This window comes from Pogoniulus pusillus, chromosome 26 (genome assembly GCF_015220805.1).
Source record: "Pogoniulus pusillus isolate bPogPus1 chromosome 26, bPogPus1.pri, whole genome shotgun sequence".
In the NCBI taxonomy this organism is placed as follows: Eukaryota; Metazoa; Chordata; class Aves; order Piciformes; family Lybiidae; genus Pogoniulus; species Pogoniulus pusillus.
In genome coordinates, this window is record NC_087289.1 from 3,209,857 (window position 1) to 3,231,707 (window position 21,851).

At 50.4% G+C, this 21,851-nt stretch overlaps 1 protein-coding gene across 2 annotated transcripts; it reads left to right on the top strand.

Moving 5' to 3' along the window:
• The first annotated feature begins 795 nt into the window (after nucleotides 1–795).
• STK25 (serine/threonine kinase 25) lies at nucleotides 796–21,561 on the top strand. Of its 2 annotated transcripts, none has more exons than XM_064164888.1 (12): nucleotides 796–1,000; nucleotides 1,924–2,050; nucleotides 9,132–9,362; nucleotides 11,507–11,563; nucleotides 12,939–13,047; nucleotides 13,527–13,684; nucleotides 13,955–14,140; nucleotides 15,204–15,349; nucleotides 16,272–16,386; nucleotides 16,672–16,743; nucleotides 19,815–19,951; nucleotides 21,180–21,561. In XM_064164888.1, the coding sequence occupies exons 2-12, from the start codon at nucleotides 2,000–2,002 to the stop codon at nucleotides 21,217–21,219; spliced, it is 1,302 nt and encodes a 433-aa protein (XP_064020958.1). In that variant the 5' UTR covers nucleotides 796–1,000; nucleotides 1,924–1,999; the 3' UTR covers nucleotides 21,220–21,561. The 2 variants fall into 2 exon arrangements, with proteins under 2 accessions (XP_064020958.1, XP_064020959.1); XM_064164889.1 differs by having other exon boundaries at nucleotides 796–991.
• Nucleotides 21,562–21,851: the final 290 nt, after the last annotated feature.

Sequence of the window (21,851 nt, forward strand, 5' to 3'; positions counted from 1 at the left end):
TCCTATACCTACAGGCCTTCGTAAACAGTCACTCTGCAGCCTTCTTTAGGCCCCCTGCAGGTACTGGAAGGCTGCTATTAGGTCTCCCCAGACTCTTCTATTCCCTAGGCTGAATAACCCCAGCTCCCTCAGCCTGTCCTGGCAGCAGAGGCATTCGAGCCCCCTGATCATTTTTGTGGCTCTCCTTTGGACCCACTCCATCAGATGTCCTTCCTGTCCATGGAAGGGCACAGAGTAAGCCACAAAGGTGTTCAGCGGGCTGGAGAAGCACCCCATGAGGACAGGGTGCAGGAACTGGGGCTGCTCAGCCTGCAGTAAAGGAGGCTCTGGGGAGACCTTAGAAGGTGTACCTGAACGGGGGCTACAAGAGAGCTGGGGAGGGACACTTACAAGGGCCAGTAGGGACAGGATGAGGGACAATGGCTTCGAGATGAAGAAGGGAGATTTAGACTGGAGATTAGGAAGAAATTCTTTGCAGTGAGGATGATGAGCCACTGGCACGGGCTGCCCAGGGAAGCTGCGGATGCCCCCTCCCTGCAGGTGTTCGAGGCCAGGTCAGATGAGCCCTTGAGCAAGCCGCTCTAGCGAAAGGTGTCCCCCCCTGCAGGGGCCCCTAGGCTGGGCAGTGCGAGCTCGCCGGGCCCCAGGACTCCTGGTCCCAGCGGTCCCGGCGCCGCGCCCCCGCCCGCGGCCTGCCGCGCCCCGCAGCGCTGTGCGGCTCCGGCACTGCGGCTCCCGGCAGGCAGCGCGGCCCCGCCCCGCCCCCGCTTGGCCCCGCCCCGCCGTGCTGCTGCGCCCGGCCCGGCCCCGGCCTAGCCCTGCCCATCCCGGTCCCGGCGCCCCGCTCCTCTCCCCGACCCCCCCTTTATCCGCCGCCTCGACCGCGCTCGGTGTGCAAGGGCAGTCTGGAGCCTCAGCGGGGCGGCGGCTCCGTGTGCCAGGGCCGGGCATGGCACCGCGCCGCCTTTCGCGTGGGGTCCGCTGTCCGTAGGTGCGGTGGGTAGGTGCCGTAGCGAAGGCCCTGAGGGCTCTGCGGGGCGGCGCTGAGGAGGCCGTGATGGGGCGGGGAGCCCTGCTTGGTGGGGGGCCACCGAGGGTCTGGGAGGAAGGGCGGCTCTGAAATGTGAGGTGTGGTGAGGGGTTCCTGAGTGCGGCCAGGGAGGTGCGAGGGGGCCGGGGGCGGCACCACGGCGGGAACTCAGACGGGCTGAGGGGGCCGTGCCGGGGTGCACTGGGGCGCGGGGGCGTGCCGGAGGCGGCTTAAGGGAGAGGGACTGGGCTGCCCTGGAGCAGCTGTGCTGGGCTGGGGCTTTTGTGGGCTCAGGGGCCGTGCTAGGCTGGGGCTTTTGTGGGCTAAGGTGGGGCTTTTGTGGGCTGAAGAGCTGTGCTAGGCTGGGGTGGATGGGAGCACAGGCTCCAGGGGCAGAACTGGAGAGTACTGTCGTGGCACTGCCCAGGGATGGTGTAGGGTTGGGCTTCCCTGAGGAGGAAGAGATGCAGTGGGGAGCTGAGCTGAGTGGATGTGCTGAGGAGAATGGGAAGGAAGGGGTACCCCCAGCGAGAGGATTACTGGGGAGCAGTAGGAGGAGGATTGAGAGCAGTGCTGTGAGCTGTGCTAGGGAAGATGCTGGAAGTGGTGGTGAGGGGGTAGTGCTGGAGGGGCAACTGTGGAGCATTCTGAGGTGGTAGTGGGTGGGGAAAATGGTGCTTGAGGGTTTGTCAGTGATTATTAAATTGAGGTTCTTTGGTACCTCTGTAAGGCATGTCTGTAGAGAACTAAGAAGAAGGGTTTGCAATAAATACTTGGAATGGACTGGTAGGTTCAAGGAGAGCTGCAAATTGAGGAGAGAAGAGATGCAGGTCGCTTTTCTGGGGAGAGAGGCAGGCTCTGAGTTAGAGCTGTTGTGTTGCTGCTTGCCACAGCTGACCAGTGGATGCGAAGGCATCTCTCCCCTGCCGTGCTGCGACGTCCCAGCCCTCTCTGATTGTGCAGAAGTGAATGTCTGACTATCCTGTAGGCATGGCTCATTTGAGAGAATTTGCCAGCCAGGTAAGTGACAACTGAAAACTTGTTTTAAACTCTTGTTAAAACGAGTTTAAAACAAATCACTTTTTGCCACTCCTTATCTCTCTCATACATGTCTCAGCTTACTCCTGTTGGCTGACTGGTTTGTATCTTATCCTGTGGTGGTGTTAGGCTGGCAGTGTTAGGTTGCCAGGCATCTAGAAAGGGAGTTCATTGCCTGGTATGGTGTCTTTCTCAAGGTCAACTTAGCTCTTCTAAGAGAGACAGGAGTTGTTGGCTATTTGAGTATTTTTGGGAGAGCAAGTCTAGAAATGGGAGCAGAAAAGCTGAGTGCAGGTTACGCCAGGCACACCTTACTGAAGTGGTTCTTCTTACCTGAGAAAATTGGCCATGTAATCTTAGTGTGTAAGGTGCTGGATGCTGAACTTTCCTAAGAGAAATGCCAGCCTCAGTGTATGTGGTGAAGTCCTGATGTTATGATGACATTTCCAGGAGAGGAATGTGGAAGGATGATGTCATGACTGACGACTGAAAGCTAAACCGCACTAATAGTGTTGGCTTGAATCTTCCTCCTCCTGAATTTGGTTGTGGGGTGTGTTTAGTTATTGGCAGATGTCAATACTTGGTGTAGGTTGTGTTAAACCATGTCTGTGAATTTTTTGGCCTTTTTCTGTCCTGCTCCTGGCTGCAGAATTAGAACACTAAAAGCTTTAGTGCTTTGAGGTGATGCTTTCCCTTAGCCTTTTCAATGTAACATTGATTTGCAGTGCACCTTAGTTTACTGCTGTCTTTCACAGAAGCTGTTTCCCCAAAGTGTGTCTGGAATTAGATGCAAATGTGTGCCTGAGTGAGTCATAGTACAGGGAGAGAAATGAAGGGAGTAGGAGAAGGTGCTGCCTGGTTAGGGCTGAGAGCTGAGTTCTGTAGCTGCAGAGAGGGCTGCTCTGAAGCTTTTTAGTGCACAGCATTCACTGATGAAGTTCGTCAGGGTTCCACTGGTCTCACCTCTAAATTGATTACACATGTGTAAGGCATTCTCAGATTCTGTCATCCCGTGACTCTCTGTCTGGTCCTGGAATAGGAAAGCAGCCCATGTTGTCCATTCCTCAGGGCTCTTGAGGAATCTTTCATGGGACCTTGCAAGATACACAACTGAGGATTACTGGACCAGCAGTAGGAATTGGCCTGCGGGTCTGTTCACCAGAGTTTGGGAAGAGGTGGGAAATACTTTTATAGTTGACAGCCCAGGACATGGATTTGGATGTCAGAGGCTTGGCTTATCTTTGATTCCCAGTTCTGTTGCTGATGTTCAGGGTTACCTCAGGCACATCCCCAAATCCCTCTCTGTGCCTCTGTTTCCTTCCTTAGTTAGCTATCTCCCTGCCTTTTCTTGGCAGTCTGTTACTGTATAGGTACAGCACGGTGGGCTTCTGGTCCTTGTTGGGAGCTCTGTTGGTTAGGTGATGCGTTTGCATTGCTGTGTGTAAAACTCTGGTCTGAGCCCTATTTCTAGAAGCTGTTGAAGTTCTCTGACTAGTCCCTCCCTTGAAGCAAAAGAATACTCTCTGTGGAGCAAGGTGAGAGTCTCAGACAAATGTGTGTGCTTGGAAGTGTTGAACACAAACTTTGCTCTTGCTCATCAGCTCTAAGTCTATACTGCAGAAGTTCAAGACTCTTTCAGGGTTAGTAGCTGAAAAGAGCTGTGCACAATTTTTGTGTAGCCAGGGAGGCTTTGAGATGTTTCCAGATGCAAAGCTGATTTCTGCAAAGAGAACATAGTGCCCACTGCAGGAATCTGCCCACAGTTGGTGGCCCAGAGGTTAGTGTGTAACATGCAGTGTGGATAAATGCTGAATGGGAAGATGGGGAGGAGACAAGGCAATGAGGGGGGGAAAAAAGGTCAGTAGCTGAGGTCTGTTAAAACAATATTCCTCTCCTAGTGTTTGGCAGAGGAAAATGATATTTATTTGGCTGATTGGGAAGTCAGAAGTAAGAGTAAATGCTGCTGTAGTTTCATACAAACCTTTGGAGGCTTCTAAGCTCACAGTCAGTTTCAGCTCTTAAAAGCACCATGGCCTTGACAGTCTTTTTCTGTTACAGACTTCTCCCATTTAGAACAGTGATTCTGATCCTGATGTGCCCAAACCAAGGCACCTTCACTTCCAGAAGGGTTTGAGCACCTCTGTGCTTTAGGCAGAGGATGCAGATGCTCACAATGCTGAATGTGATAGTGAGATTCAGCCAGATACAGCTCTGAGAGAAGAACTTGAGCCCGTTCAAAGGGTGCTTGCTTCTGTTCCCCATATGCAGCTTATCTTTCGAGGCAGTAGCTTTGAAATGAGGGTAAGCCCTTCTCTAGACTCCTCTCAGAGGCTGTGCATATAATGTCTTTGCAGACAGAGCTGGCAGACATGCTGAACCCATTCTTTCTTCATGAAGCAGCTGATGTCACTGCCAGGCTTGTCTCTTACCACACTGCAGTTCTTAATTCCTGCTGTCTGCAGTAAGTTGCTCTGTTTTAAAACATGGCATCATCAGTCATGATGGCAAATATCCCCACACCTGTCATGACAAAGCATCTTTCTTTCCTGTGCTGTGAGATTAGATCCTGGAGGGCAGAAGTGGAGCACATTACTAGTAGATTGTCTTCATCCCTCTCATGCTTCCCACCCCTTCCTGCTTGTACAACCAAGATAGTGTTTTGTCTGCTCTCCCCCAAAAGCCTGCTCAGATCTGACTGAGCCATCTCTAGTGTCTGACTTCCTTCAGTGGGGAGAAAAAGCATGAGGCTTTTAGCTCCAGAAGAGGTTTAGCAATGTAGCAGAACATGGGGAGCAGCAACCAGTCAGCTTTTCAGACTCTGGCCTGGAGGTCTGTTTTGCAGTAGTGCTGAATTCCATGAGTGTGGAGGAAAATGGAGAGAGTCCAAGGTGGTGAACAGGTTCTACAAGCTTATTTGAGTTATCTATGTTCATTTATGCAGGTGTGAAGCACTTCATCCTGATTCTGTTCCTTCCAATGAGTTAAGTTTTTCAGGTGTATTCAGCACTGCAATTCCAGATTGGGGATCTGCAGCCAGGGTGGTTCTCTGACAACAAGACTGACACTTGTAGGAGAGCTCATGTTTGTTGCACCCTCACTGCAGTGCTCTACAGGTGCCAGTGTGTTGGTTGGTGTAGAGGAGGGCAGGGTTACACAGAATTGTTTTTTCTCTTCTGGCCCCTGCCCAGTTCAAGCCCCCGAAGCATGTCAGTGTACCTCTCTGACAGAGCACAGCTCACCATGCCTACCATGCCTGCACTTTTTCTACTGTCTGGTGGTTGCTGAGGCATCTATGGCCATCCATCTAAACATTTACCCACTAGCCCAAATGTGGCAACTCAGAAAGGATCTTACTTAATGGACAAGAGCTTTTGAGCAGTTGTCCTGCAGACTAGCATAATTTTATCTTAGTCTGGTTTAGGATTTCAAAACTGCATCCACAAAAATGCCCCCTGGCAATGTCTTCTGTAGTGTCCACAGTGGTAGTTCACAAGGTGTTCCACTGGCCTAATGTTGACCTGCTTGAGTGGAGGATGGGCCTGTTTCTTCTTTCCAGAAAGTGAAGAAATTAGTTGGCAGACTCTGGTCCTGCAGCAGTTCTTCAGGAGGCTGCAACCATGGCTGAAATAACTCTTTGCCACTTTGAACCATTCTTGCTTGCTAGAGTCATAGAATTCACAGAATCATAGAATCAGCCAGGTTGGAAGAGACCTCAAAGCTCATCCAGTCCAACCTAGCACCCAGCCCTAGCCAATCAGCTGGACCATGGCACTAAGGGCCTCATCCAGGCTTTTCTTGAACACCTCCAGGGATGGTGACTCCACCTCCCTGGGCAGCCCATTCCAATGCCAATCACTCTCTCTCTGGGAAGAACTACCTCCTAACATCCAGCCTAGACTTCCCCCTGCAGAACTTGAGACTGTGTCCCCTTGTTCTGTTGCTGGTTACCTGGCAGAAGAGACTGAGGCCACCCTGGCTACAGCCTCCCTTCAGGTAGTTGTAGACAGCAGGTTCTGGCTGTTGCAGGTATGACTTGTGTGATTTTTGCAGCTCTTGTCAGGAGATGCACACCCTCAGGTCCTCTATAGAGTCTGACCACGTCCTGTTACCCAAGAGCTCTGAAGCATTTCCAGATCAGTTTTGAAGTAACAGGTGCTGGGAAGGTAAATCCAGTACCTGTGAACAAAGCTTCCTGTTCCACCCTGATACAGTGGGCCTGTCTCTTCTGCCTGTCAGAGCTGTATAGTTTTCCTGAGGCACTTGGGCTTTTCAGGAGGGTTTGTCTACTTCACTCCCCTTACCTGCACTGCATTGTGCCACAGAACATGAAGTATGGCAGGTTGTTTACAAAGCTGTCTGTGATTACAGAGCCCAATACACAAATTGGTGGCTGTCACAGAAACTACCCATAGTAGCAAGTGCTCTTTTGTCAGATGTCCTGTTCTTCAAGAATGAGTCTTGACCCTCTGAGGTGCTGTGCCAGACTGACAAGGGGAGCAGGAACTTACACCTTGACATTTCTTTTCTCTTGGAAAAAGTACCTGCATGGGAGAGGAGATAGAATTGCTTCCCTGCAGGATTCATGTGGACAGTGCTGAGCCAGGTGCTTGGAGGAGGTGATCCTCTTTCTGTTCTTTCTCCCTGATGTGTGGGAGTGGCTGATGTGGTGAGTGGCATTTTTGCAGTGCAGTAGGTGACTGTGACCTCTAGGCCTTCTTGCTGCTACTTCAAGCTGGTCAAGAGATGGAAAATGCTTCTGACCTCTTGTGAGCCTGGACTAGCCAGAGTGTTCTCCCTGTGCTGCAGTAGCCATCCTCATGTTGTCTCCTGGCATTTCTCAAGTTCAAATGTTCTTCCTTTCCCTGCCTTCCTCTTTTCCAATCCCTGTTATGTAATCCCAGTTCCTTTCACAGAATCATTAAGGTTGGAAAAGACCTCAAAGATCATTTGAGTCCAGCCATAACCCAGATAACATGACCACTAAATTATACCCTGAAGCATGACATCTGCACTCTCCTTGAACATTTCCAAGGATGGTGACTCCAGCACCTCCCTGGGCAGCCTGTTCCAATGCCTCACCACTCTTGCAGGAAAGAATTTTTTTTCTGATATGCAACCTAGACCTCCCCTAACTTCAGCCCATTTCCTCTCCTCACATCACTGAGAGAAGAGACTGACACTGACCTCATCCCAGCCTTCTTTCAGGTAGTTGTAGAGAGCAGTGAGGCCTCCTTTCAGCCTTCTCTCCTCCAGACTAAACAATCTCAATTCCTTCAGTTGCTCCTCACCAGACTTGTTCTCCAGACCCTTCACCAGCTTTGTTGCTCTTCTCTAGACACCCTCCAAGACCTCAGTATCTTTCTTGTACTTGCATCCCTGCATATTCCCTCCAGTCTGTTTCCAGTGCATTTTTTTCAGCCTGCTTGGGTGTTGCCATGGGATGAACAAGGATGTTTGATTATCTTTCTGTGTCCAGGACTGGAATGCCTGCAGAGATCCTGCACAGTGAGCTGGCTGCAAAGGTCCCTCTGGGTCTGGCTCACTCCGTGTAGTGATGCACTGGGCACAGAAGGCAAACAACTTGTAATGACTGGCTGGCTTAATCATTAAGCAGTGCCTAGGGCAGCTCTTAGTGGTGGCTTGCTGCTAGAACCTGGTGTTGGGTGGAAAAATGGAGCTGCCCTGTTCAGAGATAAAATCTCTGCCAGCTCAAGGCCCTTGCTAGGGAGTGGTCCCTCTGAGTGACGTGTTGGAGGTGAGACTGAGAAGTTCTGGGTGTGGAAAACTCACTGTAATGGTTTGGCTGCTTCCTGGAAGCCAGGCCTTATTTTCCAGATGATTTTTTTTAATGGACTTGTGATTTATTTTTTTTTTAATAGCAGAAGAACTAATTAGAGAGAGCTTCTTATTAGCATGAGAGAAGAGCAGGGCCTCCTGCTCAGAAAATGACTCTAATTTCTACCCTCCTTCATCCATACTTGTGTTAATAAAGGGTTAACTTGGAGGCTGCTGTTAAAGGATCAGTATTTCTTAGGTGGCCCTGTCAATAGCTTCCCTTGATGTGCTTATCCAAGGAGGGAAATGCTGTTTGCTCCTTTATTCAGGCATGCCAGTCAGGGGAGAGGCTGTTCCAGAAAAGCAGGTCTGCACGTGGAGTGTCCATTCAGCTCTCCTGTCTCTCTTGGGATAGGCAGGTGTCTGGCCTCCTTGCTGCTGACCTTCTAGAAGATGTGAGGCTCCTTCTGAGGAGAGCTGGGCTAGCTACTGCCTGGAAATCAGGTTGCAGCAGAGCAGATGGCTAATGTCAGCTGGTATTTGCATTAGAATCACAGAATCAGTCAGGGTTGGAAGGGACCACAAGGAGCAGCCAGTTCCAACCCCCCTGCCATGGGCAGGGACACCCTACCCTAGATCAGGCTGGACAGAGCCTCATCCAGCCTGGCCTTAAACACCTCCAGGGATGAGGCCTTGACCACCTCCCTGGGCAACCCATTCCAGGCTCTCACCACCCTCCAACCAAGCAGGGAAGGGTATAAATCTCGGAAATCACTCAGATCTTTGAGTCTAGGAGAGCAGTCTGGGGAAACATCATTGTGATCTTCCTGTGGCCTCTTGCTTGTGCCCATTTTCTCACCTGGATCTTCAAAAGAAGCATGGTTCTGGTACACCTTGGCAGCTGGTCTCTTTATTTAGCTGTGGACAAGTGCTTGCTCTGCTTTGGCACCAGCATAGTGCTTGCAGTTGAGCAGTCCTGTCCCAAAGAAGCTGATATTGAAGTTGATATTCTTCTCCAGGGCTTCTCTCCCCTTCCTCTCTCACTATGGCCTGCAGAGTTTCTTCAGCTCAGAAACCTTAAAGGTTTTTTTTTGGCTTTTCTCACCTTGGATATGTTCTGTGTTAAATTTGTCACCGTGTGGAGGCCTCTTAGGCTATGTGAGTTTCATGTGCATTAGACACCACAGTAACTGCAGAGGTAGGGTGAAGAGCTGTATCAGTATGCACAGTGCTCTGCAGGCTGCCCTAGAGCTTCATGGGCTTTTCTCATCTCTCCTTTCTGGTTTAGCACTCCAGAGTGGATCCTGAGGAGCTGTTCACCAAGCTGGAGAGGATTGGCAAAGGATCATTTGGTGAAGTGTACAAAGGGATTGACAACCGCACCAAGGAGGTGGTCGCTATCAAGATCATTGATCTGGAGGAGGCTGAGGATGAGATTGAGGACATTCAGCAGGAGATTACAGTGCTCAGCCAGTGTGATAGTCCTTACATCACCCGGTACTATGGCTCCTACTTGAAGGTAAGATAAAGCCAAGGCACTTCTCTTGCCAGCAGTTTGGGAGTGGGGTGGGCTTTGATACGGGTGCCACAGCTGGTGGTGACACCAGCACTGAAAGGTGTCCGATCTGTGACTGTTAGTGTGGCAGCAGGAACAGCAGTGTCACTGCTCACTGCATTCATTTGGTTTTCATAGGAGGCTGTGCTTTAAGGCACCTGCAAAGCACATGAAAGTGTGGGGTACAGTGTGGTCCCAAGAGCAGGGCACTTCACTGGAGATGAAATCTGTTGAAGAGGCAGAGCTCTCCCCAGGTTGAGTACTCTTGAAAGGAAGTTTGTGGAATACTTTGCCAAAATACCACAGTTTTAGGATAGTACCACTGAGGGCTTTATGCTCCTAGAAAGGAGTTTTCAAACTGTGCTTTGTGTTCTTGTGAGCATCATTTCATCCAAAATGATGAAAAGTGCAGAGCTGGAGTCTTTAGAGGAGTGCTGATACTGCTTCCATTGAGAACAGGATTAGGGCTCCCCAGTGGATGCTATCAGTAGCGAGAACCAGGTCTGGCCCCTGCATGCTGGCTGCTGGAGGTGTAAGGTAGCACTGAGGCTGTAGCAAACACTTCTGAGGCTCTTGGATCCCAGTTACTCACTAAATATTTTCATAGGGTCTAATGCATTTTCTCAGCTGTTTCCTGAGGGCACCAAGCAAGCTTTAGTTTCATGGCTTACCTTCTACCAGGACCTTGTGTGTCTGGAGATCTTGTTTCTGAGCATTTTGCTGATGGTACCCTTCAAGCTGAAAGTCTCGTTAATGAGCTCAAAGGCTGCAAAGCTCCCCTGTCACTGTCAGGAGGGAGATGTGCTACATTTGTTAAATGGCTCCAACCCTACATAGACTGCACTTATCCCCGTGGGCTGTGCAGTCTGGTGCCTGGAAAGGCACTAAGCTCTCTCAGACAGAACTGCAGACCAAGGGAAAGAAATGTGCTGGGGCAAGTCTACCTCTGTGAGGCTGTGTCAGGAGGAGAGGAGGAATCATAGAATCACAGGATGGTTTTGGTTGAAAAGACCTTTAAGGTCATCAAGTCCAACTGTCAGCTGAACACCACTGTGGCCATTAAACCATATCTCATAGTGCCAGGTCCACATGTTCTTTAGAACTCCTCCAGGGATGGTGACTCCACCACCTCTCTGGGCAGCCTGTTCCAAAGCCTGACCACTCTTGCAAGAAAGAAATTTTTCCTGCTGTCCAGCCTAAACCTCTTCTGGTGCAATTTCAGGCTATTTCCTCTTGTTCATAGAATCAACCAGGTTGGAAGAGACCTCCAAGATCATCCAGTCCAACCTATCCCCCAGCCCTATCCTGTCAACCAGACCATGGCACTAAGTGCCTCATCCAGGCTTTGCTTGAACACCTCAAGGGACGGTGACTCCACCACCTCCCTGGGCAGCCCATTCCAATGCCAATCACTCTCTCTGGGAAGAACTTCCTCCTAACATCCAGCCTATACCTACCCCAGCACAACTTGAGACTGTGTCCCCTTGTTCTATTGGTGGTTGCCTGGGAGAAGAGGCTAACCCCCACCTGGCTACAATGTCCCTTCAGGTAGTTGTAGACAGCAATGAGGTCACCCCTGAGCCTCCTCTTCTTCAGGCTAAACAACCCCAGCTCCTTGTTCTATCACCTGATGCTAGGGAGAGGAGATTGATCCCCACCTGACTCCAGCCTCCTTTCAGGAGGTTGTAGAGAGAGATGGGAGCTCCTTCCTTGAGCCCCTGAGAATCGCAGAATTAACCAGGATGGAAAAGACCTCTAGGATCATCGAGTCCAACCTATCACCTAACCCTTCTAATTAACTAAAGCATGGCACTAAGTGTCTGATGCAGCCTCCTCTTAATCACCTCCAGGGATGGGGACTCCACCACCTCCCCATGCAGCCCGTTGCAATGGGCAATCACTCTTTCTGTGTAGAACTTCTGCCTTAACATCCAGCCTAAACCTGCCCCGGCACAGTTTGAGTCTGTGTCCTCATGTTCTGCTGTGGTGTGCAGCGTCTCTTGGGTTGTGTACAGGTCTGCTGCTGTGTGGTGCTGCCTCTGGGCTGTTTCGTGTTTCTGCCTGCTGTTATTACTGTCTTTGCTCTTCATTTGTGCTCTGGCTTGCAGGGCACTAAGCTGTGGATAATCATGGAATACCTAGGAGGAGGTTCAGCCCTGGATTTGGTAAGTACATGGAAAGCTGTGGACAACCACAGACACTGTCTGGAGCCTTGCCTTGTGAAATGTCCATAAGGCAGACACTCACTTGGCACATACCCTCTTTCTGGCAGCCTTGTGCCAGAAGGGCAGGCAGGGCAGGCCAGACATGCTGGTTATGCATATCCCAGGACAAAGGAGATGTTTGCCCAGAGCTCAGCTGTCAAAGCACTGTTCTTCAGTGTGCTCTGCTGCAGAACAATGGGAAGAGCCTGTGAACCGAAACAGGACAGCAGCCAGTTGGTTTTGAGCAGTGGAAATCCATACTTCTCCTAGTAAGAGTCCATGGGATTGTTCAGTGCTTGTGTGGCACCATGACAACAGAGTCTATGGTCAGGTTTCCCAGATATTTGATAATACAAATGGCATTTCAGAACTTTCCTCAGATGGTAAGGGAATATAGATGCTGAATTAAACCCCTGGGCAAAACTCTGCTGTATTCTGTGACGTGAGTTTTGCCTTTCTCCTGAGGACAGTGAAGCCTGTTTTTCCAGAGAGGTAACTAAGGTCATGTAGTAAAAACTGCTGAGCCTGCACTAACTTGGAGGAAGGATGCAGTGGGGAGGCTGCCATCAGCAGGAGTCATCTTTGTGTCAGAACCTAAATTATTGCACTGAGAAGGCAGAATTTATTAGAGGACAGCTGATGGAGAGGAGGAGAACTTTGATACAATACTCTGAAGCCAGGGACTAGAAGCTGTCTCTGGGCCATTCAAGTGGCTGTAATTCATTGAATCCTAGAAGGAGTTGGATTGGAAGGGACCTTAAAGATCATCGAGTTCCAGCCTCCCTGCTGTGGGCAGGGACACCTCCCACTAGACCAGGCTGCTCATGACCTCATCCAAGTTGGCCTTGAACACCTCCAGGGAGGGGGCATCCATCACCTCCCTGGGCAACCTGTTCCAGTGTCTGCCCACCCTCAATGTAAAGAATTTCTTTCTAAATCTCCCCTCATCCAGGTTCAATTCATTCCTCCTCCTCCTCCTGTCATTACAAATTCTTGTCAAAAGTTCCTTCCCAGCTTTCTTGTGGGCCCCTTCTGATTCTTGCATGTGAGCAGACAGACTTGGGCAAGAGAAACTCTTAAGGTGTTCACCAGAGTATTTCCAGGCCAAAGCAAAATATGAGATTCCTGCTGTTATCTGGGAAGCTTTTAACAAACCAACAGAAACCCCCCCAAAGATATTCCATTGACTGCTTCTAGAAGCAAAGTCCAGGCATGCAGCAGGTACTTCCTGCTGAGCTTGACCTGCTTAGCCAAGGTTCCAAGTAATAAACTGAGAGGCTGGAAAACCCAAATCATCAGCTGCCCTCCTTTAAGTCATCTTTCTGCCTTTTATCAGCTGAAGCCAGGGCCCCTGGAGGAGACTTACATAGCTACTATCCTGAGAGAAATCCTAAAGGGTTTGGATTATCTGCACTCTGAGAGGAAGATCCACAGAGATATCAAAGGTAAGAATGGAGAGCTCAGCTTTTCTCTTGAGGGGTGTTAGTAACACAAGGTACAGCAGTAATCTGAGAGGTTTCCAAGGCTCTTTCCTGTTGGATTGCTAGTTTCAGAACATGATGTTTGTCATTTTATTGCAGCTCATGCTTTTCATGTCTCTAGGGTTTACAGTAACTATAAGATCTGTAGCTGTAGTTTGGACAGGCAGAGGGCTAAAGCAAAAGGGTCTCAATGAAAGGCATGCTCAAATATTAGCTCATTCTCAGTCCCTGTCTCACAGGCTGAGCAATATCAATGTCTTAAGCTGAGTGGGAAACAGTACAAGAGCTCTTTGGAAGGATCTGCTCTTTACCCTGCTAGATTTTCAGGTCAGCAAAGAAGTATGCCACAGGAGGTCCATTCTCAGTATTCAGTTCTGTGTGGGCTGGAGATGATTCAGAAACCAGTGGACTTAATGCCTCTTTTTTTTTGTGTGTGTGAACAGCTGCCAATGTGCTGCTTTCAGAACAAGGAGATGTGAAACTGGCTGACTTTGGAGTGGCTGGACAGTTGACAGACACACAAATCAAGCGGAACACCTTTGTTGGGACTCCTTTCTGGATGGCACCAGAGGTCATCAAACAGTCTGCTTATGACTTCAAGGTCAGCTGGCAGCAGGAGGATTGCTACTTGGTGTTGCTGTAGATGGGAAAGTGTAAGGATGAATGATGGGGATTGGAAGTGCTGCTTGTTGCAAGAATGGCACTATCCTGTTTTGGCTCAGGGTCTGCTGGAGAAGTGTCTCTGTTGGCCATGAAGCAAGCATCTGGTTCTATGTGATCAGCGCTCTGGCAGCACTGAAGCTGCCTGCTTCTGTGTTGCAGAACTGCTGCTGGCTCTGCCCTGGTGACACTGTTCTTGTTCCTCTTTCAGGCAGACATCTGGTCCCTTGGAATTACAGCTATTGAGCTGGCAAAGGGAGAGCCACCCAATTCTGATTTGCATCCTATGAGGGTTCTCTTCCTGATCCCCAAAAATAACCCTCCAACACTTGAGGGTCACCACAGCAAGCCCTTCAAGGAGTTTGTGGAAGCCTGCCTCAATAAGGATCCTAGATTTGTGAGTATTGCTGCCCACCTGTGAATTTGGGCAATGGATTGCAGAAGGCAAAGGTTTATTTAGCAGGAAGACTTTTGGGTGCAAAGCTTCTGCAGAGAAAGAAATCCTGAGCTTGCAGAATCAATGGGTAAGCCCAGCAAGGATTGAAATCAGGGCACCTGCATGTTTAGAGCACAGAGATGATAGAATTGTTGAGAACACCCAAGATCATCAAGTCCAACCACTGACCAGTACCACTGTAGCCACATGCCCCAAAGTGCCATGTCCACGCATTTCTCTAACACCTCTGGGGACATTGACTCCACCAGCTCCCTGGGCAGCCTGTTCCAATTCCTGACCAGGCTTGCAGGAAAGAACTTTTCCTAAGCTCTTATATAAACTTCCCCTGGCAGAATTTCAGGCCATTTCCTCTTGTGGGAGGGAGAAGAGACCAACTCCCACCTGGCTTCAACCTCCTTTCAGGGCATTGTAGAGAGGTTTCTACATGAGACCCCCTGAGGGTCCCCTCAGCCTCCTTCAGACTAACCAATCCCACTTCCCTCAGCTGCTCTTCACCAGACCCTTCACCAGCTTTGTTGCCCTTCCTTGTACCTTCTCCATAGAATCCTAGAATCAACCAGGTTGGAAGAGATCTCCAAGCTCATCCAGTCCAACCTAGCACCCAGCCCTGTCCTGTCAACCAGACCATGGCACTGAGTGCCTCATCCAGGCTTTTCTTGAACACCTCCAGGGACGGTGCCTCCACCACCTCCCTGGGCAGCCCATTCCAATGCCAATCACTCTCTCCATGAAGAACTTCCTCCTAACATCCAGCCTAGACTTCCCCCAGCACAACTTGAGACTGTGTCCCCTTGTTCTATTGCTGGTTGCCTGGGAGAAGAGGCTAACTCCACCCTGGCTACAATGTCCCTTCAGGTAGTTGTAGAGAGCAATGAGGTCACCCCTGAGCCTCCTCTTCTCTAGGCTAAACAACCCCAGCACCTCCACGTCCTCTTTGGAGTGGGGGGCAGCAAGCTGAGGCCCGTGCTGGCTAGGTGTAATGTACTTTCCTTCTCTGCCCCAGAGGCCGACTGCCAAGGAGCTGCTGAAGCACAAGTTCATCACGCGCTACACCAAGAAAACCTCCTTCCTCATGGAGCTGATCGATCGGTTCAAGCGCTGGAAGTCCGAGGGCCACGGAGAAGATTCCAGCTCGGGTGATTCTGATATGTACGTGGATGTTCTGCCTGGAGAGGTGCCCTGGGGGAGCCTCTTGCAAACAGCCTGGAACCCCTGACCTGCAGTGGAGGTCTTAGGCTAGCTCAGAGATGCCCATGAGCATCAGCTCGTGGGAGCAGGTGTCTGCTGCCTGATGCAATGGGGGTTACCTCCTGTTTGGTGGGACTGGCTTCCAGTCCTAGCCTGCAGAGCCTCTCCTGATTGGAAGGGGTCAGAACCACTAACAGGTCTGTGCATCATCAGTAAGACAAGGCTGCCCCTGTTTCATGCACCTTCAGTTAAATACAGGAGCTGCAGGCTCTTGAGGCTGAGGGAGATGGAGTTGTTCAGACTGGAGAAGGCTGAGGGGAGACCTCGTTGCTCTTTAAACTGCCTGAAAGGAGGTTGGAGTGAGGAGGGGTCCAGCCTCTCCTTGGTGGCAAGCAACAGTACTAGAGGACATGAAAGCAAGCTGTGCTAGGAGAGGTTTAGGCTGGGTATTAGGAAATATTTCATCACTGAGAAGGTTATCAAACGTTGGAATGGTCTGTCCAGGACAGTGGTGCAGTCACCATCCCTGCAGGTGTTCAAGCAGCCTGTGGACCTGGTGCTTAGGGACATGGTTTAGTGTTGACCCTTCAGTGCTGTGTTGAAGGTTGGACTGGATGATCTTGGAGGTCTCCTCCAACCAGATACGTTCTGTGATGTGGAAACATAGTGTAGTGCTTGGCTCAGACCTCTGGTGCTGTGTATGGGCTGTAGAGGCTGAAGTGCTTTCTCTTCAGGATTTTGTTCTGGGCTAGGGAGATGGCCTGGAGCCCTGTGATAATAGGACAATCATTTTGGGGAGAGCTTGTGACTATGGGAATGCATGGCTAGAACACCAAATGTGTGGAGCTGAGGCTTGTCTTGACCTCTCCCTTTTCATCTGCAGTGATGGAGACACAGAGGATGGAGACCAGGGTCCAATCTGGACATTCCCACCAACTATTCGCCCCAACTCCCTGAGCAAGCTGCACAAAGGAATGGCTCTTCATGGTTCCCAGAAGGTCTGTCTGCTCTTTCAGAAGTGGAATGAACTGACCCAAGGTTTTGAGGGTCTTGGGGAAGCTACCAGTGCTCATGTTCTGTCTAGAACTTGCTTTAGTCTGGCATCTGGGGTTAGTGCCTAAAGCTGCCTCCTCCACATTGTCAGGGACTTAAGCCTGTGGATTTCTGAGACCTGGTGAGGGCACTGCTGTGGAAGTGCTGTGAATTCATCAAAGGATTAGTAGTTTGTGTGCCCTGGGAGCCTTTGCCTGTGCTTGTAACTTCTTTTTTATGTTGCTTTCCAGCCTAGTGAGCCTATCAAGAGGCAACCACGGTCACAGTGTCTCTCCACGCTTGTTCACCCAGTTTTTGGGGAGGTGAGTAGAACTTCCTTGGTGTCTCTGGTGATGGGAGATGAATGGATGTCTGATATGGATAAGTAGATGGGAAGGATGTGGAGGAGGTGCAGTGAGTACCTAGTAGGGTTATGGGACTGTGGAGCACGTGTGCCCCTGTTCAGAGGTCTGTTCTGCATGGCAGGCAAGTGAATATGTCCCTGGAGTGTCTCCTTCAATACACCTGTGTTCTAGAAGCACAGCATTATTGTGCTGTCTTCTAGTGAGGACAAGGCAGAGAAGTGCCTCTTCCTGGCTGCATCTTAGGCTTGCTAAGGTCCTGTCAGCTCTGGACTCTGGTGCATACTCATAGAACCCTCGAGGTTGGAGGAGGTTTTTGAGGTCGAGTCCAGCCACTCACCTAGAGCTCACAGACCCACATCTACTGCTAAGCCACTGCCACTAAACCACGTCCCTCAGCCCCACAACCATGTAGCTTTTAGACACCTCCAGGGATAGAGGCTCCACCACCTCCCTGGGCAGCCTATTCTAGTGCCTGAGAACCCTTTATGTGAAAAACTTTTTCCTGATATCCAACCTCACTCTCCCCTGGCATGACTTGAGGCTGTTTCCTCTTGTCCTGTCACTTCTTGCATGTGAGAAGAGACCAGTTCCACACAGGAAGCAGCTTATTGGACCTTGCCTTTCTGCTAGCTTGACTCCTTTGCCCCAGATTTGCTGATCCTTCTTTCCTTAGCTTAGACTTCTCTGATGGTCCCACCTTGCAAAATCATGTGCAGGGAAGGTTCTGGGCAGTCTTTGAAACAACCTGGCTTTTGTGTCAGCAGAGTTTGGAAGCAAACATTTCTCCAGAGCTCCAAGTAGGAAATCTTCTCCACTGCTGGTTTGTTTCAGCTCTAGTACCCTACCAAGGTTTTGTGCAGTACAGTTCTCTGATGCCCTGCTGGCCTCCAGAGAGCTCTTCTGCAGTGGGAAGTGGCAGGATAGCACAGGCTGCTCACAGCACAGGCTGCTGGTCCAACTGAAGGTTGGCATCACAGGCCAATGATAAACTTACCTGGAGCACAGAGCCTGTGTCTTTGCTCCAAGGGTGCAGTCTTTGATCAGGCAGATGTCAAATCAAATCCTTGGCTTTAGCATCACTTCTATTTTTGGCGTAAGAAATCTGTGTCCTTGGTGTGTAATTGAATTGCCCTCTGTGCCCCCTGCCACTTCTGAAGAAGCAGAGGCATGCAGGAGTTGGTTCCCCATCTGAGGCTTTGCACTGGTGAGCTGAAGAGGCAGCAGCTCTTTTTGGCTGGGAACAGCTTGTTTCCAGCAGGGGCTTAGGAGCACAGGGCTGGCTGGACCTGGGAATTAATGTTCACATTGTCCTGCTTTCTGGGCCATGGAGAAAAGGTGAGCAAGGGCTGATCCCAGAATTGCAGGCCAAGAGCTGAGGCTTATGTAAAGCTCTTTAATCAGCACAGCCTAATGGGAGTTTAATTGGACTGGACAGTGGTTAGCTGGCAGACATGCTTGTGCAACAGAGGAGTTTGGGTTTTCTTCAGCTGGTTGCATCATGATGTGCACTGGGGAAGGAGGTAGGGAAGTGCTGCTGAGGATGTGATGATGGTTTTTCCAGTGACAGACTCCTTCAGGCTCAGCATCCTTGAACTGTCAGGAATTCCTTAATGACAGAGGCTTAGCTGGTTCAAATCAGCAACTAGAACCACGTACAAGTAGACTTGTGGCTGGTGAGGCCTGGTTGTATAGGGCTAACTGATAGACAGAAACTGAGGCTTTTCACAGAACGTTAGAGGTTGGAAGTGACCTTGAAAGATTGAGTCCAACCCCCTGCCAGAGCATGATTGCCTGAGGCAGGCTGCACAGGAACCCATCCAGGCAGGTTTTGAATGTCTCCAGAGAAGGAGCCACCACAACCTCTCTGGGCAGCCTGCTCCAGAGCTCTGTCACCCCCACAGTGAGAGTGTTTCCTTATGTTCACAAGGAAGCTGCTCTGCTCCAGCTTCCACCTGTTGCCCTTTGTCCTGTCATTGGACGTGGCTGAGCAGAGCCTGGCTCCATCCTGCCGACACTGCCTTTCACATCTTTGTGAACATGAATGAGGTCACCCCTCAGACCCCTCAGGCTCCTCTTCTCCAAGCTAAGAGAAGCTCCCTCTGCAGTCCCTTGTGTGGTAGATGTTCTGCTTCCTTCAACGTCTTTTTGGCTCTGTGCTGGACTCCTTCAGGCAGTTCCCTGTGGTCCTTCTTGAACTGAGGGGCCCAGAACTGGACACAGATGTGTCCTCGGCAAGGCAGAGGGGGAGGAGAACCTCTCTCACCTACTAACCACACCCTTCTAATACACCCCGGGATGCCATTGGCCTTCTTGGCCACTAGAGCACATTGCTGGCTCGTGGTCATCCTTCTGTCCACCAGGACCCCCGGGTCTCTTTCCCCCGTGCTGCTCGCCAGCAGGTTGGTTTTCAGCTGTGTGGGATGCTGCACATGGAGCTCTTGGTGCATGGGCTTCCTTCCCCTGTACCCCTGGGGAAAGCTGTCTTTTGGGGAGCAGTGTTGGAGCCAGTTCTGTAGCATGCCAGGAGTCCTCCTCAGCCTTTCAGTCGCTGGAAGCAACTCAGATTTTTTTTTGTGGTCACTAAAAGTGGTGGTGACTGCCTCATGGTGTTAGGCTATCTTCTGCCCTATCTGTCTGCAGGCCTTTGTGTCTGGGTGCTAAGCTGTCACTAGCAGCAAAGGTCTGTCCTGGGTCAGCTGCAGCTGGAGTTCTTGGGTTTGCTACTGCTGCTGTTTCATTTGTAGGGCTGTTGCTCTTTTTCTGATACTTAATTTGGGTGTACCTAAATTAAAGGCCTGATTGCTGAGGACCTCAGCTGATATTAGTATGGGGGGAAAGTCTGAACTCCAGCCACTGGACTTGGACTATTCATGAGCTACAGGAAGAGCCCAAGAAGGATGTAGGTTCCCTCCTGCAGCCTTGTGGAGTGATGCTGAAAGGGAAAAGGACTTTGTGTCTGTTTTGTGCCGCTTGGCTGTGCTTCCTGCAGTGAGATAAGGAACTAACGCACTGCTACTTCACTCTTCCAGCTTAAAGATAAGCACAAGCAGACTGGGGGCAACGTGGGAGCCATGGAGGAGCTAGAGAATGCCTTTAGCCTGGCTGAGGAGTCCTGCCCAGGCATCTCTGACAAACTGATAGCACACATGGTGGAGCGGGTACAAAGGTGAGTGTCCTCCGGACGGTGAATTAGGGTGGAGCTGGCAGTGACCTAAACTGTTGTCATACTCCATAGCTATGGTAAAGGTTAGTGCTGAGTAGTCAACACACCTGATCTAATTGTTGCCAAGTCACTTCTAATTGCTTTCGTTTAACAGAAGCAATTCTTGCTGCCTCAGGAGTGCTTTCTGACACTACACAGGTCTCTGTAGTGTAGATGAGTGTTGCAGAACACAGAAGGATGCTCTCCTCACCTTCTTACAATCATTAAGGCTGGAAAAGTCCTTTAAGATCATAGAGTCCAACTGTAACCCAACTACCATGACCACTAGACTATATCCTGAAGTTCTACATCTCCAGCTTCTTGAACACCTCCAGGGATGGTGACTCCACCAGCTCCCTGGGCAGCCTGTTCAATGCCTGACACTCTTGCAGAACCCCCAGTCTCTAACCTAAACCTGCCCTGGCACAACTTGATAGGATGAGAGGAAATGGCCTCACTATCCTATGATCTCTGATTTCTGTCTGTATGTATCTCACATACATGATGTTCTGCCAGTCCCATTGCCCAGGTCCTGGGGACTGTACCAGATGTCCTTGGGATCACTTCTGGAACAGCAAGTGAGTAGAAATAGAAACTGTCAGTGGCAAAGAGACTGGGGACAAGCACAGCCAGAATTCACCTTTTCATCTTGCCTTTTCATTCCTGACCTGGTGCTCTCAGCACAATGTGGAACTGTTGGAGTGGGTCCAGAGGAGGCCACAAAGATGATCAGAGGGCTGGAGAGCCTTTCCTCTGGGGACGGGCTGGGAGAAGGCTCCAGGGAGACCTTAGAGTAGCCTTCCAGTACTTGAAGAATGCTACAAGAAAGCTGAGGAGGGACTTCTTACAAGGGCCTGTAGTGACTGAACAAGGAGGCACTGACTTTGAGCTGGCAGAAGGGAGATTGAGATTGGAAATTAGGAGGAAATTCTTTCCAGGGAGCATGGTGAGACACTGGAACAGGTTGCCCAGAGAGGTTGTGGATGAAGCCTTGAGCAACCTGGTCTAGGGGAAGGTGTCCCTGCCCATGGCACGGGGGTTGTAACCAAATGATCTTTAAGATCCCTGCAGACCCGACCCATTCTGTGAGTCTGATTTGCAGCAGATCTGGTGCAGAGCCTGTGGGCCACCTGCCCCTGAGGGCCTGCAGCAGGCAGCAGTGCCCAGCGCCCCCATCCCTTCTGTCTTGCAGGTTTTCACACAGTCGGAACCACCTGACCTCTGCCCGCTGACACCCACAGTACCTGCTGCTCCTCCAGGAGGGGAAGGATTTCTTTGCCAGCTTCATAAACTCCATCTCTAATCCAGACCACCATCTGCTGTTGGATGTACGTTGTGTTATGGACTCCAGGACATTTCAGAGCCTTCATGTTACACCTCTTCCCATGAAAACCCAGGGTGGGGTTTGCAATGCAAGTACACTTGGGACCTTCTGCAGAACCTGAGATGGGATGGTCTAATTGTTTTTACAATGTAATCAATGCAGTTTTTAATTGTTGCCCTATGGATGTATCCATTTTGGCTTGGTTTGATTCACAGCTTGTTAGTGGTAAATGCCTGGCTGCTGGAAAAGAGGGAGATTCTCTTCCACTGAGGTATGTTTCAAAGGAGTCTGGTGGGGTTAGCTTCCTGCCCTTCCTAAAGAAGTGATTCTGAGTGGTAATGTGTGAGTGCAGGTGTGTTTGGAAGCTCTCCTTGCATTTTGGCCTCTCAGAAAGTTAGGGCAGCTCTCCAGTTGTTCCTGAAGGATTGCTTCAGCTCCTTCTAATAGCAGAAAACTTTCAAGGGTAGCAGCAGCAGCAGAGGTAATGTGCTGCAGCTCTTTCCCAGCTGGTTGTTTCACAAGAGGATGGGTTTGCTGACT